Here is a 14926-nt window from a genome sequence, read left to right as displayed (position 1 = left end):
GGAATAATGTCAACTTGACCATTATTACCTATGATTGTATGTGTGAAAAATTTAAAAAGAACACAGACTTCACAGCCACCACAAAAATACCTCAAACTGCCCTCTAATCTGTTTATTTCTTACCGTCAGTGGCTACTGATATTTCTCTCAAGAGTGCTTCCCATCACCGCCTGTCTATCAGTTTCTAAACAATTAGTAAAATGTAGCAGGCAAAACAATATGCAGTGTTCACAAGTCCTAGGAACCAGACTATCATTTCTTAGAAATTGTCTTTTGACTTTATAACAAAGGCACTGTTCATCCCTAATATTAAATACTGTCACAACAGCAATGTTATCAACTTCTTTGGGGGTATACAGCTAAACAAAGGATTCTCAAATGATGAATCTCGAATGGCTCGGAGGCAACCCCTAAATTGCCTCCATCAAATGATCATATGGTCTGAATTGCTGACAATGAGCAAATTAGGAGGCAGAGACAAGAATATATGAGAAAATTGTGAGAGCCTCAAACCAAATCTGTCATTTAAGTACTAACAATCCAAACACTGGGGCTGGAGAGATGGCTCAGTGCTTAAGAGCACTGACTGCTCTTCCAGAGGTCCCAAGTTCAAATTCCAGCAACCACCTGGTGGCGCAAAACCATCTAAAATAAGAGCAGACGCCCTCTTCTGGTGTGCCTGAAGACAGTTACAGTGTACTGATATATAGTAAAATCTTTTAAAAAATTTTAAAAAGAGAGAGGGAAATTTCATTTAAAAAAATGTTCAACATTCTTAGTCATCAGAGAAATGAAAATCAAAATGACCATGAGATTCTACCTCACACCAGTCAGAATGGCTAAGATCAAAACCTCATGTGACAGCACATGCTGGTAAGGATGTGGAGAAGAGAAACACTCCTCAGTTGATGGTGGGTTTGCAAGCCGGTACAAACACTCTGGAAATCATTCTGACTGTTCTTCAGAAAATTGGACATAGTCGTCCTTGTAGACCTAGGTATATCACTCCTGGGCATATACCGAAAAGATGTTGCAACATATAACAAAGGTACATGCTCCACTATGTTCATAGCAGCCTTATTGATAATACCAGAAGCTGGAAAGAACCCAGATGTCCCTCAGCAGAGGAATGGATACAGAAAATGTGGTACATCTACACAATGGAGTACTACTCAGCTATTAAAAACAATGACATCATGAAACTCACAGGCAAATGGATGGAAGTAGAAAATATCTTCCTGGGGGTTGGGGATTTAGCTCAGTGGTAGAGCGCTTGCCTAGCAAGCGCAAGGCCCTGGGTTCGATCCCCAGCTCCGAAAAAAAAAGAAGGAAAGAAGAAAATATCTTCCTGAGTGAGGTAACCCAGTCACAAAAGAATAAATATGGTATGTACTCATTGATAACTAGAGGTTAGACAAAAAGCTCAGAATACATACGATACAACTCACAGACCATATGAAATGCAAGAAGGAAGACCAATGTGGATGCTTCAGTCCTACTTAGAAGAGGGAATAAAATAATTACAGGAGGCAGAAAGAGGGAGAGGGAAAGGGTGGGCGGGCAGTGGGGGTGGGAGAGCATTAGTTGTGGGGAGAGACAGGAAGAAGTACAGAGAGTCAGGAAATGGAAGGGGAGTGTGTAGCAGTGGGGAATGAGGAACTGGGAGTAGCCACTAGAAAGCCCTAGATGCTAGGAAAGCAAGAGGCTCCCAGCACACAACTGGGATGGCATTGGCTGAAATACCCAACAAAGGGGAAAGAGAACCTGTAGAGACCATATGCAGACCCAGTTGAGGGATGGGGCCACACACACATCTCAAAAATATTAACACACAATTGTTCCTGTCTAAGGGAAATGCAGGGACAGAGAATGGAGCAGAGACTGAAGGAAAGGCCATCCAGAGACTGCCCCCCCCCCATGCTGATCCATGTTATCTGCAGACACCAAACCCAGACACTATTGCTGATGCCAAGAAGCATGCGCTGACAGGAACCTGCTACGGCTGCTCCCTGAGGGGCTCGGCCAGAGCCTGATCAATACAGATGTGGATGCTCAAAGACAACCATCGGACTGAGTGAGCACTAGGACAGCAGAGAGGACTTAGGGGAAAGACTGAAGAAGCTGAAGGGGTTTGCAACCCCATAGCAAGAACAACATTATCACCAACCAGATTCCCCTAGAGCTACCAGGGATAAACCACCAACCAAAGAGAACACCTGGAGGGATCCATGGCCCCAGCTGTTCACATAGCAGAGGATGGCCTTATCTGCCATCAATGGGAGCAGGGAAGGCCCTTGGTCCTGTGGAGACGCTGCCCCTAGGTAGAGGACTCCTAGGGAGGTGAGGCAGGAGTTGGTGGGGGTACGGGGGAGGGATATCATAGGGGGTTTGCAGAGGGGAAACCAGGAAGAGGGATAACATTTGAAATGTAAATAAATCAAATAACCAATAAAAATGAACGAATTAATAAGAAATGAAGTATAAAATGTGAAATCAATCGTTGACTCTTTCAAAAGAAAAACATTATTAATAATGAGAAAATCCCCACATATGCGAACCAATTTTGAATAAGTAAGGGCCATTCCCTGGCAGAGAGAATGGCTTTGACCTGGACCCTATGTGCAATGTTAGGTGCTAGATATGTAACATAACACACAGCTGGAACATACGGCATTCTTCTCAACCCACTAAGCTGAAGTAATTGTGCACGTGGATTGGACACAGCTGCAAAGGGGTACCCTCCAGTTGGAAATTCAATATGCATTGATCAAGCCAACCTCCCCAAAACATGATTTTGTATAGAACTTAGGTGAGTTTATCCATATTTGCCTGTATAAAAGTCTTTCTTCTCTGAGGGTGTCTCTCTTCTCCTGGCTCATAGAAGTTTATTCTCCAAACTTCCCCCAAGCCTATCAAGTGAGTGCATCTGTACTTGAGGGAAAGGATCTAGCAATCAATCCTTTACTCAATTACCCGATTCCCTTTTAGTAGACAACGTTTGAGAAAAACTTGGAAACAAACATTAACGTCACCTTTCAAAGTGTGTCACTTTTCTCCCTGTGACTTCAACTACCAGGCTGGAAGTTAGAGCAGCCCAGTTCCCTGGAGATAGAAGAAAGGCTACGTTACCCCTGATGTTTTAAGGTGAGGGGCTACACACCAGAGATTGCACTTTACAGTCTGGCCTCTGAGGAACTCAGGAAAGTCAGCTACAGCTGCAAAACGCCGTAGACTTAAAATAGGTAAAACGGCAACCCTAAATATCTCGCAAGACCAAGTCTTGCCCCCGCGGACATTCTTCCCCTCCGCTGCCTCAAAAGAAACCAAAAAGAAAGAACAGCCAGGGTTGGCCCCCTGCATCCCACCACACCGAGTCCTGCGGCTGAGCCGCCCACTCCTTCTCGTTTTGGGCAGCGGTCACCTACTCACCATGTCCCGACTTAGTAGATTGCCAGCACGTCCATAAGACACCCGGCAGCCGACATCAAAACACATCAGGCCAATCATTCAAGACCGCCAAGCAACTCCGGTAAATCCGCTGCTGGAAACAGGGCACCAGGAAGTACAACCCTCTTCTACTAGTGGACGCCCTGCATGGAGGCCCTGATTGGCCAGTGAATCTTGAGTGACGTGAACCCATCCCGTAGGATTAGAGTGCGCTGAAAGCACACAGCATAGCGTTTCCTGGCCCAGGATTCTAGTCCAGGAGCTTACCCTTCTCAGAGCTGCAAGATTTTTATTTCAGTATCTCTTTAGCGTGTCTTCCAATAACCTACCTTTTTGACTTCCAGCACTCAGCAGGAGTTTCTTCTTCCTGCTCTTGCTGCTGTTGCTGCTCCTCAATCAAGAGGGATAACTTGCAAGGTACAGTATTCAGCTTGGAGCAGAGTGAAGTATAGGTTCCAAGGATAGTAACAATTAAAGAGAGACTTTAGGACACAAAGTGTGATATTTGTTTCTCTCATTGGACGCTGACATCAGGAAAATTGCAGCTAATATTCAACTGCTACATGTGAGACTGCAAACAACCCTGGGATAAAAGCAGGGAATGGATGCCGACCGCTACGGAGCACTAATGTTAGAAGCACATCTTCCTCAGTGGGAAGGTGAAACATCATATCTGTGTTAGTAAAGGTTTTCCAGATAAACAGAACTAATACAGTGGATCTGTCTATGTGTGCATGGAGTGGATATATAAGAATGGCTCGCAGAATGTGGTCCAACTAGTAAAACAAAAACTGTATTGGAAGAAATTTGAAGAATACAGCAGTAGCTGTGTGTCTCAGCTCGTCTTTACCATATGCCAGAATTAAAGAGAAGGAGATGCTAATGCCAGAAAAATAAAATGATCTTTCTAGCCAGTGTAGGGGAAGAAGAGAAAGAACTACCAACCTCAATATCCTTTATACATGGAAGCGCCCACCACAAGCTATGGCCTAGACTAATTTTTTCTTGTCAATCAATACCTCCAGATTAAAGAAGAGATTTCCCATCTTGAATATTGCAAATAATAACAATCCCTCAGAGTGCCCATCTGTTTGGTTTTAGGGAACTGAACTCGTGTAACTAGAGTAATTTGAACTAGCTGCATTAGTGTCAACAACAGTTCACAGTAAGTTCAGGTCTTTGTCCATATTCTTCTTTCTTTACATTTGTTTCTACTTTATTTATTTTCTTAGATATTTTATGTATTTACATTTCAAATGTTATCTCCTTTTCCCCCTCTCCTATACCCCTGCCCCCTACCCTTGCTTCTATGAGGATGCTCCCACCCCCACACATCGATTCCAAACTTAACGCCCTGGCAATACACTTTCCAGATTCTTCATTGCCTGGTCTGTGGACCAGAGTAATGGTCAGTCAGGGTGATTATCGACCAAGGGAAATGGATGACGTCACTACTCATTGCTAATGTCAAGTACTGCCAATACAGGAAAATTTTCACCTTCAGAGCCAAGCCTGGAAGAGATGCAGGACTGTCCTCCCATCATGTGACCTTAGAGACAGGACTAAAGCTTCAAAGCAATTCTCTATTACGTAGCATGACTCAGCCTGGGCTTCAGCAGACCTTGTCCTAAGCAGAACTTGTAAAAAGGGGAAAGAAATTCTTGTGCCTGGGACACATCACAGAATGCAAACAAGTAAGAGTTCAGAGCAGTGCTGCATTAAAGGGAACCAGTGGAGGACTTTTCACAAACATAAATAGAATTGAAAAACACATAGGCATTCTGACTTAGAAAAAGAGCGGCCCTTTTCCTGGAAAAGCATTTATCAAATACCGTTTGACCTTGTCTCTATCTGGAGTGTTGGCTGCTGGGACCTGGAACTTGGCACAAACAACTACGGGCAATGAAGGCCTGTGTTTCACATTTCTGAGTTGACTTCTCTATGTCAATGCTGACTGCACATATCTCCCCAGGACAGTAACCTAAGAGCAATTTGAATACTCATGGGCTTCACTGACATCACAAATCCTACACCCACGGATCTAGTCTGTTTTCATTCACCCAACAGGAATTAATACATTCTGTAAAATTACTAAATCACCACCCTGCCATGATCAGGTCCTTTTTTTAAATGGCTACTCCAGTAGCTGATTGTGCCCACCGCCCCAGTAGTGTACCCAATAAACTTCCTCCTATTCTGGTCTGAATGCAGAGGCTATGCCCCTCATGCAAATCCTTTCCCTCTGGATGCAATAAACAGTTGATTATATGACTCAAATGTGAACTTTTAAAACACAGTGATGGTACAGATGTTAACTTAAGATTCAGCTGGTGTTATCAGTAGGACAGCAATGTTACTGACGTGGGAAATAACATAGTGGAATGAGGGCTCTGTGACTCGCCATGGGAACGCTTGTCTCAGAAACAATGTTCTAAAAGGCTGGATGTACAGCTGGTGTAGAATTAACATCCTTTCCCAGGGAGAGATCACTCATTCCCCTCTGGCTGATGCCTAAAGAAGAGGCAGCCTAGGACAGGTTTTGACTTCCACGTGTGCTGTCATCCATAAGTCTCTTTTAAGTTTGGGCTCCCAAACTTAAGTATCTATGCAGTAATGACAGAAAATTCTGTGTCTGGGTTTCACCATCTGCAGAAAAGGACAGAACTCTGCCCTAGTCCTTTGGTGACTTATAACAGACATGATAAAGGAAAACAATATTGCTCCTAATTAGAAAGACAGTGGAGGGGCCAGAGAGATGGCTCAGTGGTTAAGAGCACTGACTGCTCTTCCAGAGGTCCTAAGTTCAATTCCCAGCAACCACATGGTGGCTCACTACCATCTGTAATGGGATCTGATGCCCTCCTCTGGTGTGTCTGAAGACAGCTAGAGTGTACTCACATACATGAAATGAATAAATCTTTAAAGAAAAAAAAGAAAGAAAGAAAGACAGTGAAGCTGAAGGGAAGAGGGGTGCATTTCATGGTAGACATCTATTGCTAGAGTTAGGACCACAGTCTGTGTCTTTCCTACCCTAACCAGATAGACTCAGCCACTCATCCCCATTAAGCCAATTAAAAGAACTGACTCATCAAGCTCTGACATGTTCACCTCTAATGCTGGTATTCTCAGGCAAGGTAGGCAAAATTCTTTGAGATTATACAACAGGTAGGAGTTCCAGGCCAGCCAGAGACTAGAGTGAAAATACTCTTTAAAATAAAACACTAGGGCTGGAGAGATGGCTCAGCGGTTGAGAGCACCGGCTGCTCTTCCAGGGGTCCTGAGTTCAAATCCCAGCAACCACATGGTGGCTCACAACCATCTATAATGAGATCTGATGCCTTCTTCTGGTGTGTTTGAAGACAGTGACATATATAATTAATAAATACATCTTTAAAAAAATAAAAGAAAACACTAAAAATGGAGGAAAAGGAAAAAAAGGAAATTATTTATAACAGATGAAAAAGATTAACATATTTACTCCGTGTGAATCATTTGGAACAGGGAATTTTCTCCTATTCCTAAGTCCTTAACACAGTTCTAGCTCTTCTTGCCTCTGAGAAGTATTCAGTAAATGGGAAGATATGCGGAGAAGTTCATGCCTAGAGGAATCAGTCAATTTCCAGAGACTCCAAGGGAAATTCAAAGCTCGTGGGGTCCACTGTTACACTACAGCATAACCAAAGGGAGAGATATGAATGAATCTTTAGAATATCTACTTCCTACCAGGAGGGCAGGTTATAGGTATGACCTTGTGGGACTGAAAGACTTTATGGTGTAATTGGAGACTGCCATGCTGGGTATGCAGGGTGCTATCACTGACATCTCTGTGTACATGCCAAGAAAAAAGAGAGGTGAAGAATCAGACAGGAAGAATCGGGAGGGCCTTTTCTTCCTCTGGCTTTTACATCCAAAGCCCCACCCCCAATATTTCATCCATACTCCATGGTTCTTTCTAAAGGCTTGACTTCCACAGATTTATGAGAGTGACTTCTGTTTGAGGTCCATCGTCCCCTGAGGACAGCCTTGATGTCACCGAGAGTCACCACCACTCAGAGTTCATAACTGAAAGTTTTGAAGGCATCAAGGAATCAGAATACAATCCCATTCAGCAAACAAATCTTCATACATACATGTTCCTTTTCTCTCATTACAGGAAGCATAAATTATATCAGAGGTTTACCTCCCAGGCATTGCTGTGGGCTCCCAAAGCTGCCAAATGAGTCCAGAAGCCAGGCACATTGTTTAACGGAATTTTAGTAAAAGGAGGTTTGCTCTTTCATCTGGAGACAGATGTCACTATATAGGATGGCTGTCCAAGAACTCTCTATGTACACAACATGGTCTAAAGCGCAGAGACTGGACTGCCAACATCCCCATGTCCTGGGGTTACAGGTATGTACCTCGAAGACACACTGAGGTTTTCTGATGACTTACATTTGAATCAAAGAATGAATGATAAACTAAGATTTAAAAAGAAAACTTCATAGTTTTGATGTTCGGTAATACGTACTGATATTTTATACCAATAATTTAAACTGGCAAATCATTTCATGTATTCTCAAAAACTGGGTTCTTTGCTTTGTAATTCCTCCATGGAAAAATGTTTCAACTGTGTTTGTGGATATACACCTATGCCATGGGTGTAGGTAGCAGTGAGAAAACACCTCACAGATGTCTATTATCTACTTCAACTATGCGAGTTTTAGAGATAAAACCCAAGGATGCTTTTAGCGTCAAATGACATCATTGATCCTTATTTGGTTTAACATTGTCTATACTGCTGGTGTCTGACATACATATGCCAGACCCTAAGTATAGAAATAAGAAAAGAATTTGTAGGGCTGGAGAGATGGCTCAGCGGTTAAGAGCACTGACTGCTCTTCCAGAGGTCCTGAGTTCAATTCCCAGCAACCACCTGGTGTCTCACAACCATCTGTAATGGGATCCAATGCCCTCCAAATGCACAAAACAAAGAAAGAATGTTAAAAGCAGTAAGGAAACAAGATCAAGTGACATATAAAGGCAGACCTATAACAATTACACCAGACTTCTCACCATAGACTAAGAAAGCCAGAAGGTCCTGGAGAGATGTCATACAGACCCTAAGAAAACACAAATGCCAACCCAGGTTATTGTATCCAGCAAAATTTTCCATTAACATAGATGGAGAAACCAAGATATTCCATGACAAAATCAAATTTATGCAATACCTTTTTACAAATCCAGCCCTACAAAGGATAATAGATGGAAAACTCCAACACAAGGAGAGAAACTAGACTCTACAGAAAGCAAGAATATAATTTCCCTGCAATGAAACCAAAAGAAAGACAAATGTAGGGCGCCCTCCAGTGGTGAACAACGATACTACGCATGCGTAGGTTTTGCACCTGGTGTCAGTTGGCCGTTAATATGCTAATGAGTGGCGGTACCATGCTAGTGAGGTGATTCATTCTCCGCCAATCCCTGGAGGACAAGTAGTGGGGTGATAGTGGGGTGATCTGTGCCCCACCAATCCCTGAGAGATTATTAGCATACTGTTGTGTATATAAGGCGAGCGACTTTGCCGTTCGTGGTCCCCTGTCCCTGTTCCTGTTCAAGAGAGCTGTACAGTAAAGGCTTGTTCGCAGAAGAATCCTGGTGCCACGCGTCGTTCTTACTGGCGAGACGTTGGGCGCGAGACAAAGTGGTGCCGAAACCTGGAAACCAACATCGCCGGTGCCGAGGGGACCCTTCAGTGTGCTGAAGAGGATTCAGAACTGCGAGAAGGTAAATTAAAAGGTAAGCTTCGAGAGACATGCCCCTTTTTGGAAGAGAGCATGTCAGAAACGGAACGGAGTGAGAAATTAGGCTTTGAGAGGCATGCCCCTTTTTGGATTTAAGAGAGCATGTCAGAAACGGAGCGGAGTGAGAAATTAGGAGTGGGCAAAAAGAAAAAGGTTACTAAAACAAAAGTGAAAGAGATACAAATGCGGAAGAAACGCCGCTGGAGGAAAAAATAGGTATGCCCCGGAGGACGAAGTACAAGTCATCCGGAGAGGATACTTTGTATCCATTAAAAGAATTAGAAGCCTTAGAACTGGCTGGCAGTGACTCTGAGCAAGAGTTGTCAGAGTCGGAGGAGGAGGAATTAGAGGAAGAGGCAGCCATATATGAGGAAGAAAGATATGGGCCTAGGTGGAGAGCCACTGTGAAGAAACCGAAAGTTATGGATCCTATGTGGGCAAGGCTGGTAATTTTGTTTCTTTTTTTCTTTGTGTGGGATAGAGAAGCCACAGACAGTAAGCTTAAGCCCGGACCAAAACCTCTTTGGCGAATGGTCCCTGCCTGCTTAGAGGATAAACGATGTGAGGAAGCTGTTAGGACAGGTCAGAGGGTCCTTGCAGAGCAACAAGAAAGTATGTCAGAGGGAGAAAAGGTCTCGAAAGAAAAAAAGAAAAGAAAAGGAGATAAAAGGAACAGAGAGAAGGCAGAGATAAAAAAAAAAAGAGGATAATCAGGACCAGGAAACAAATAAGATATATTCTTCTTTAAAAGCCTTGACCTTAGAAATGTCAGACAATCTAAAAAGCATCACTGACAGCTTAGAGAAAGTGAAACTAAGGGTAGAACCATTGGGTCCCGGGCCTCCCGAAGAGCAAAAAAAGGAAGCGCGGGACTCGACCTCAGTTCCACCACCAGACTCGTATTGACCCCTCGAATGGGAACTCAGGTGGTGGATACAGATTTTAAAGGCTGCAGTAAGCAGAATTCAGAAGGATCGCAGAAATTGAAAGCATGTGCAAAGATAAAGATTTGAGGTAGTGGTAGTGGTCAAAAGGGGACAAGGTAATAATGGTAAAATGTTTTTGTGTATGTGTTCTTTTAGAGTTATGTTAAAGTCTAGAGAAGCAAAGTCGATTCTCATAGATACTTTTAGTCTTTGGACCCTGACTAGAGACAGTTTACACCTGGACAAGAGAGAGAATGGGATTGAGAAAAACAGTCCTCCTGAACTCTCCACAGATGCTTTGGCAAAAGAAGGAAATGAGCTTAAACTTTTTGAAGCTCTCCTGGAGACAGAAGGAGATGGGAGATGTCTTGCCTCCTTGCTGGCTCCTATTGGAGAAGTGCTTATTTCTGGTTCTGGGTTCTTTAGGCAGGATGTCTGGGTCACTTTGGTGGAACACCATCTAGTTCTTTTCCTCTGTGTCTATTGTCTGTCCTTGGTGCACCAAGCTGTCCATGTATGTCAATTTATGTCTGGGTTTTGCTTCTCGTTGCTTGAATGTTTTGTGTTTCATGTATAAAAGAAAAGGTTAAAACTTTAAATGCTGGTTGATTCACCCATTGATGTAGCTTTAACTCCTTTCAAGAAAGGAACAAATAAATAAAAAGTTTCAATTGGCTTTTGGAGTCTGCATCTGTAGCTAGAAGCCTAAGTCGGCTGGGCAAGATCCCCAGGGCACTGGCTAAATGTTTATACTAGCCGATCCTAAAGACACCAGGAGCTTCACAGCTTCTAAGGTAATGGAACTGATTGCTGTCTCTCTTAGAAAAATCTTTGACTGTGATTATTGGACTCAACAGGTGACAAGGTGTTTCTCTTAAAACTACAGCTAGAAAAAGTAAAAATGGTGATTGATTTAAATATTAAAGATATGTGTAGCCACTTCATTTTTGTTTCTGAATGGTTTTAAGTGTATAAATATTCTCTACATGCCTTGGTTATGGACTATTGGCTTTTAAGTTTATTGGATATGGTTTAAAAAAATGTAACATTGGTAACAGAAAGTTGACATAAAACTGGTAAATTTGGATAAAGTAATTCTAGACAACATGTGGCATGAGCCAATCTAGGGAAACAGGTCTAAATTGGGATGATATTTTTATGGAAATCTTATCCTAGAAACCAGGCTTCTAAAGATTTCAAACGTCTCTTTATTTAAGTATTGGAGACCGCACCATCATGTGTTCATATGTAGGAATTGGCAGTCAAACCTTGTAGCATGAAGGATAGACTCGGTGTTTTGGAGACTGGATTTTGGGATGATGAGGCTGATCTCGAGGAAGAGGCTGCTCAGTGTGAGAGGTAGAGATATGAAGATCCTGGCACCCTAGAAGCGGCCTATGCAAAAGTGGTTAAGGTGCTTGAAAACAATCAATTGTTCATAACACCTGAAAAGGTTCAAATGGGCCAAATGGGAGAATATTTAGGAACTAAAATCACTCCTCATAGTATTTCCCCTCAAAAAATTGAATTACAAAAAGATCATTTAAAAACATTAAATGACTTTCAAAAATTACTAGGAAGCATAAATTGGATTCGACCCTATATTAAAATGCCCAATGTAGATTTACAACCACTTTATGAGATCCTGAAAGGGGATTCTCAGCTTACTTCATCCCGTGCTTTAACCAAGGAAGCACGATTATCCTTGAGGAAAGAAGAAAGACTGGAAAAGGCAATGCTATAAAGGTACAAGGAAAAGGAGGATCTCCTTTTGTGTATACTGAGAACCTTTTGTCAGCCTACAGGAGTATTATGGCAACAAGGTCCACTTCTTTGGATTTATCCCCATATTTCTCCTAATAAGACTCTTGAACATTATCCTTCTGCCATTGCACAGCTTGCTGTGTTAGGCGTTAAATCTTGTATTCAGCATTTTGGTATTTTACCCAAGAAAATTATTATACCATATATAACAGCTCAAATAGAAACATTGTGTGCCTTGATAGATGATTGGGTCATATTATGCTGTAGTTTTGATGGAGAGTTTGACAGTCATTATCCTAAGGATCCTTTGTTACAATTTTTTACTGAACATCCAGTCATCTTTCCTAAGATCACTGCCTTTGTCTGGAGCGTTAGATATTTATACAGATGGCTCCAAAACAGGTGTAGGTGCCTATATGGTTGATTCTCAAGAACCAGTATTAAATCAATACAGTCCAGGCACCCCCCAAATTACAGAATGTAAAATTGTATTGGAAGTTTTCAAAAGATTTCATGATTCTTTTAATTTAATTTCTGACTCTGCTTATGTAGTTAATGCGGTGCGCTCACTTGAAATTGCAGGGCCAAATCGGTCGACTAGTACTGTATGTCAAATTCTTTTAGAATTACAAAATTTGATTTGGGCCAGAAAAAATAAATTTTTCATACAACATATTCGCCCATACTAATTTGCCTGGTCCCATGACCAGTAATAACGCCCTGGTGGATGCTAGTACTCGTAGAGAGTTTATTTTTCATGCCGCTCCAGTTGATCTCACTAGAGAATTTCATCAAAAGTTTCATGTACCTGCATTTACTCTTCAACCAAAATTTAAAATCGCTAGAGCTGTGTGATGTGGTGTTACGTTGCCAAAATTGTGTTCAATTTCACCACCCTCCTCATGTGGGGATTAACCCTCGTGGTCTGATCCCACTAAAACTTTGGCAGATGGATGTCACACACATATCTCAATTTGGAAATTTAAAATATGCTCATGTTTCTGTTGATACCTCTTCCGGTATTATACACGCTACTCTGATGACTGGTGAAAAGGCTCGTAATGCCATTAGCCATTGCTTAGAGGCATGGGCAGCCTGGGGAAAGCCTGATAGTCTCAAGACAGACAATGGGCCTGCCTCCACTGCAAAGTCCTTTCAGGCATTTTGCCAGACAATGCAGGTCAAACATACTACAGGATTGCCATACAATCCCCAAGGTCAAGGAATTGTGGAAAGGGTACATCATACCTTAAAAGAGCTTATAAAAAAAAAAAAGAGGGAATTGCCAGCAGCCAAACACCAAAAGAACAACTTTCTTTAGCTCTTTTTACTCTAAATTTCTTAATTTTGGATGTGCATGGCCGCTCTGCCTCAGATCGCCATGCTACTCTACACCTATAACGAATGCAGAAGTAAAGTGGAAGGATGTCTTAACTGATGAATGGCGTGGCCCAGATCCCGTGATTTCGAGATCTAGGGGAGCGATTTGTGTTTTTCCGCAGAATCAAGAAAATCCAATTTGGGTACCCGAGCGCTTGACTCGAAAATTGCCTTCTGCTCTTCCTGACGATGAGACTATGAACCCTACTATTACTACTGGGAATGGTAATACAGGTTAATTCGCTCACCCTCTGGGCTATTGCCAGATCCTGACCAGTACCCATGCCAGTTCATAGCAATTCTAATGCTTTGCCAACCTTTTTCTTTCCATGGGTGCTGTCCAATGAGCAAGGGGCATATACATCCCTGACCCCCTTTGCTAGGTTGATGGGTGAGAACTTCGTGCTGTATAATGTTTCAGCTGCCAGAAAAAATGATACCAGGTTGACCAATATTCAATATAATAACCTCTTGGCAAATAATACTGCCACTAGTACTTCAGTATGTGTTAGATCACCTTTTTTCTTTCTGATAAGCACTAATGTAAGCAGTGGTGCTTTAAATTGTAATAGCTCTGATGTAGTCTGCTATTTAGCTGAATGCTGGGATGCACCAATGACACCGCAGTGATGGTTAAGATTCCCTCCTTTGTACCAATCCCAGTGGAGGCAAACCCAGATAGCTTTCCTATTCTTAATTTGCTGAGAGCCAAAAGAGATTTTGGAATTACGGCAGTCATAATTTCAGCCATTGTGCTGTCTGCTGCCGCAGCTACCACAGCTGCAATTGCTATGACCAATCAAATACAGATGGCTGAAACTGTCAATCAGATTGTAGAAAGAACTGCAGTGGCGCTAGAGATAGAAGAAGAATTTAATACCCATTTGGCATCTGGCCTTCTATTAGCCAATCAAAGGATAGATTTAGTTCAAGAACAAATTGAAGCACTGTATCATATGACCCAGCTGTCTTGCGTTTCCTCCCTTAGAGGTTTATGCATTACTCCTTTGCGAACTAAATTTTCTCAGCATTCTCAACAGAACAAAGAAATCTCGAATTATCGGAAAGGAAACTGGTCCATGAAAGCAGAGCAACTATCAAGACAATTGCTGATGCAGATTGCTGTCCTCAACAGCACTAGGCTGGACCCCATCACAGTTGAAGACTTTACCTCATGGATTACCAATGCTTTCTCCCTTGGTAAGGAATGGGCGGGCATGTTTCCCTGGGGAGCTATTGTCCTACTGGGATACGGAGTAGGTCTCTGGCTTATTGGCCATTTAAAAAGAGAACATGCCAGACACAAAGTCGTTGTTTACCAGGTTATGACCACCATTAAAAAGGGTGCTTCTCCCAACATATGGCTGGCCTCTTTGAAAGATTAAGAGTTCGCCCTAGATCATTTTTGTCACTGTCACGTGGAGTCATTGTATCCAGAGACGGGCAACTTTCCTCGAGCTCAGACCAACCTAAGACATGGGGCCCAGTGGCGATAGGGTAACTCTACGACCGGTAAGGCCGAGTTTGGATGACAACGACCTAAGACAGGAGCAATGACAAGATTGACGTGACACCCAGATCTAGACCACTCATTTATTAAACAAAAAAGGGGGAGATGTAGGGCGC

At 42.5% G+C, this 14926-nt stretch overlaps 1 protein-coding gene across 2 annotated transcripts in view; it reads right to left on the bottom strand.

The window, feature by feature from the left end:
• Positions 1–8759, bottom strand: part of Znf431l2 (zinc finger protein 431 like 2) — a 39580-nt gene extending 30821 nt beyond the window's left edge. For both annotated transcript variants that reach the window (XM_039096287.2, XM_039096289.2), the window contains exon 1: positions 3430–8759. In XM_039096287.2, the coding sequence (XP_038952215.1) occupies positions 3430–3507 (78 nt within the window). In that variant the 5' untranslated portion in view covers positions 3508–8759. The remainder of the gene's footprint in view (positions 1–3429) is intronic.
• Positions 8760–14926: the final 6167 nt, after the last annotated feature.

The sequence above is a fragment of the Rattus norvegicus genome, chromosome 17 (assembly GCF_036323735.1).
Source record: "Rattus norvegicus strain BN/NHsdMcwi chromosome 17, GRCr8, whole genome shotgun sequence".
NCBI lineage: Eukaryota > Metazoa > Chordata > Mammalia > Rodentia > Muridae > Rattus > Rattus norvegicus.
Note: the sequence above shows the minus strand (reverse complement) of the source record. Positions and strands in the feature narration are given on the sequence as shown.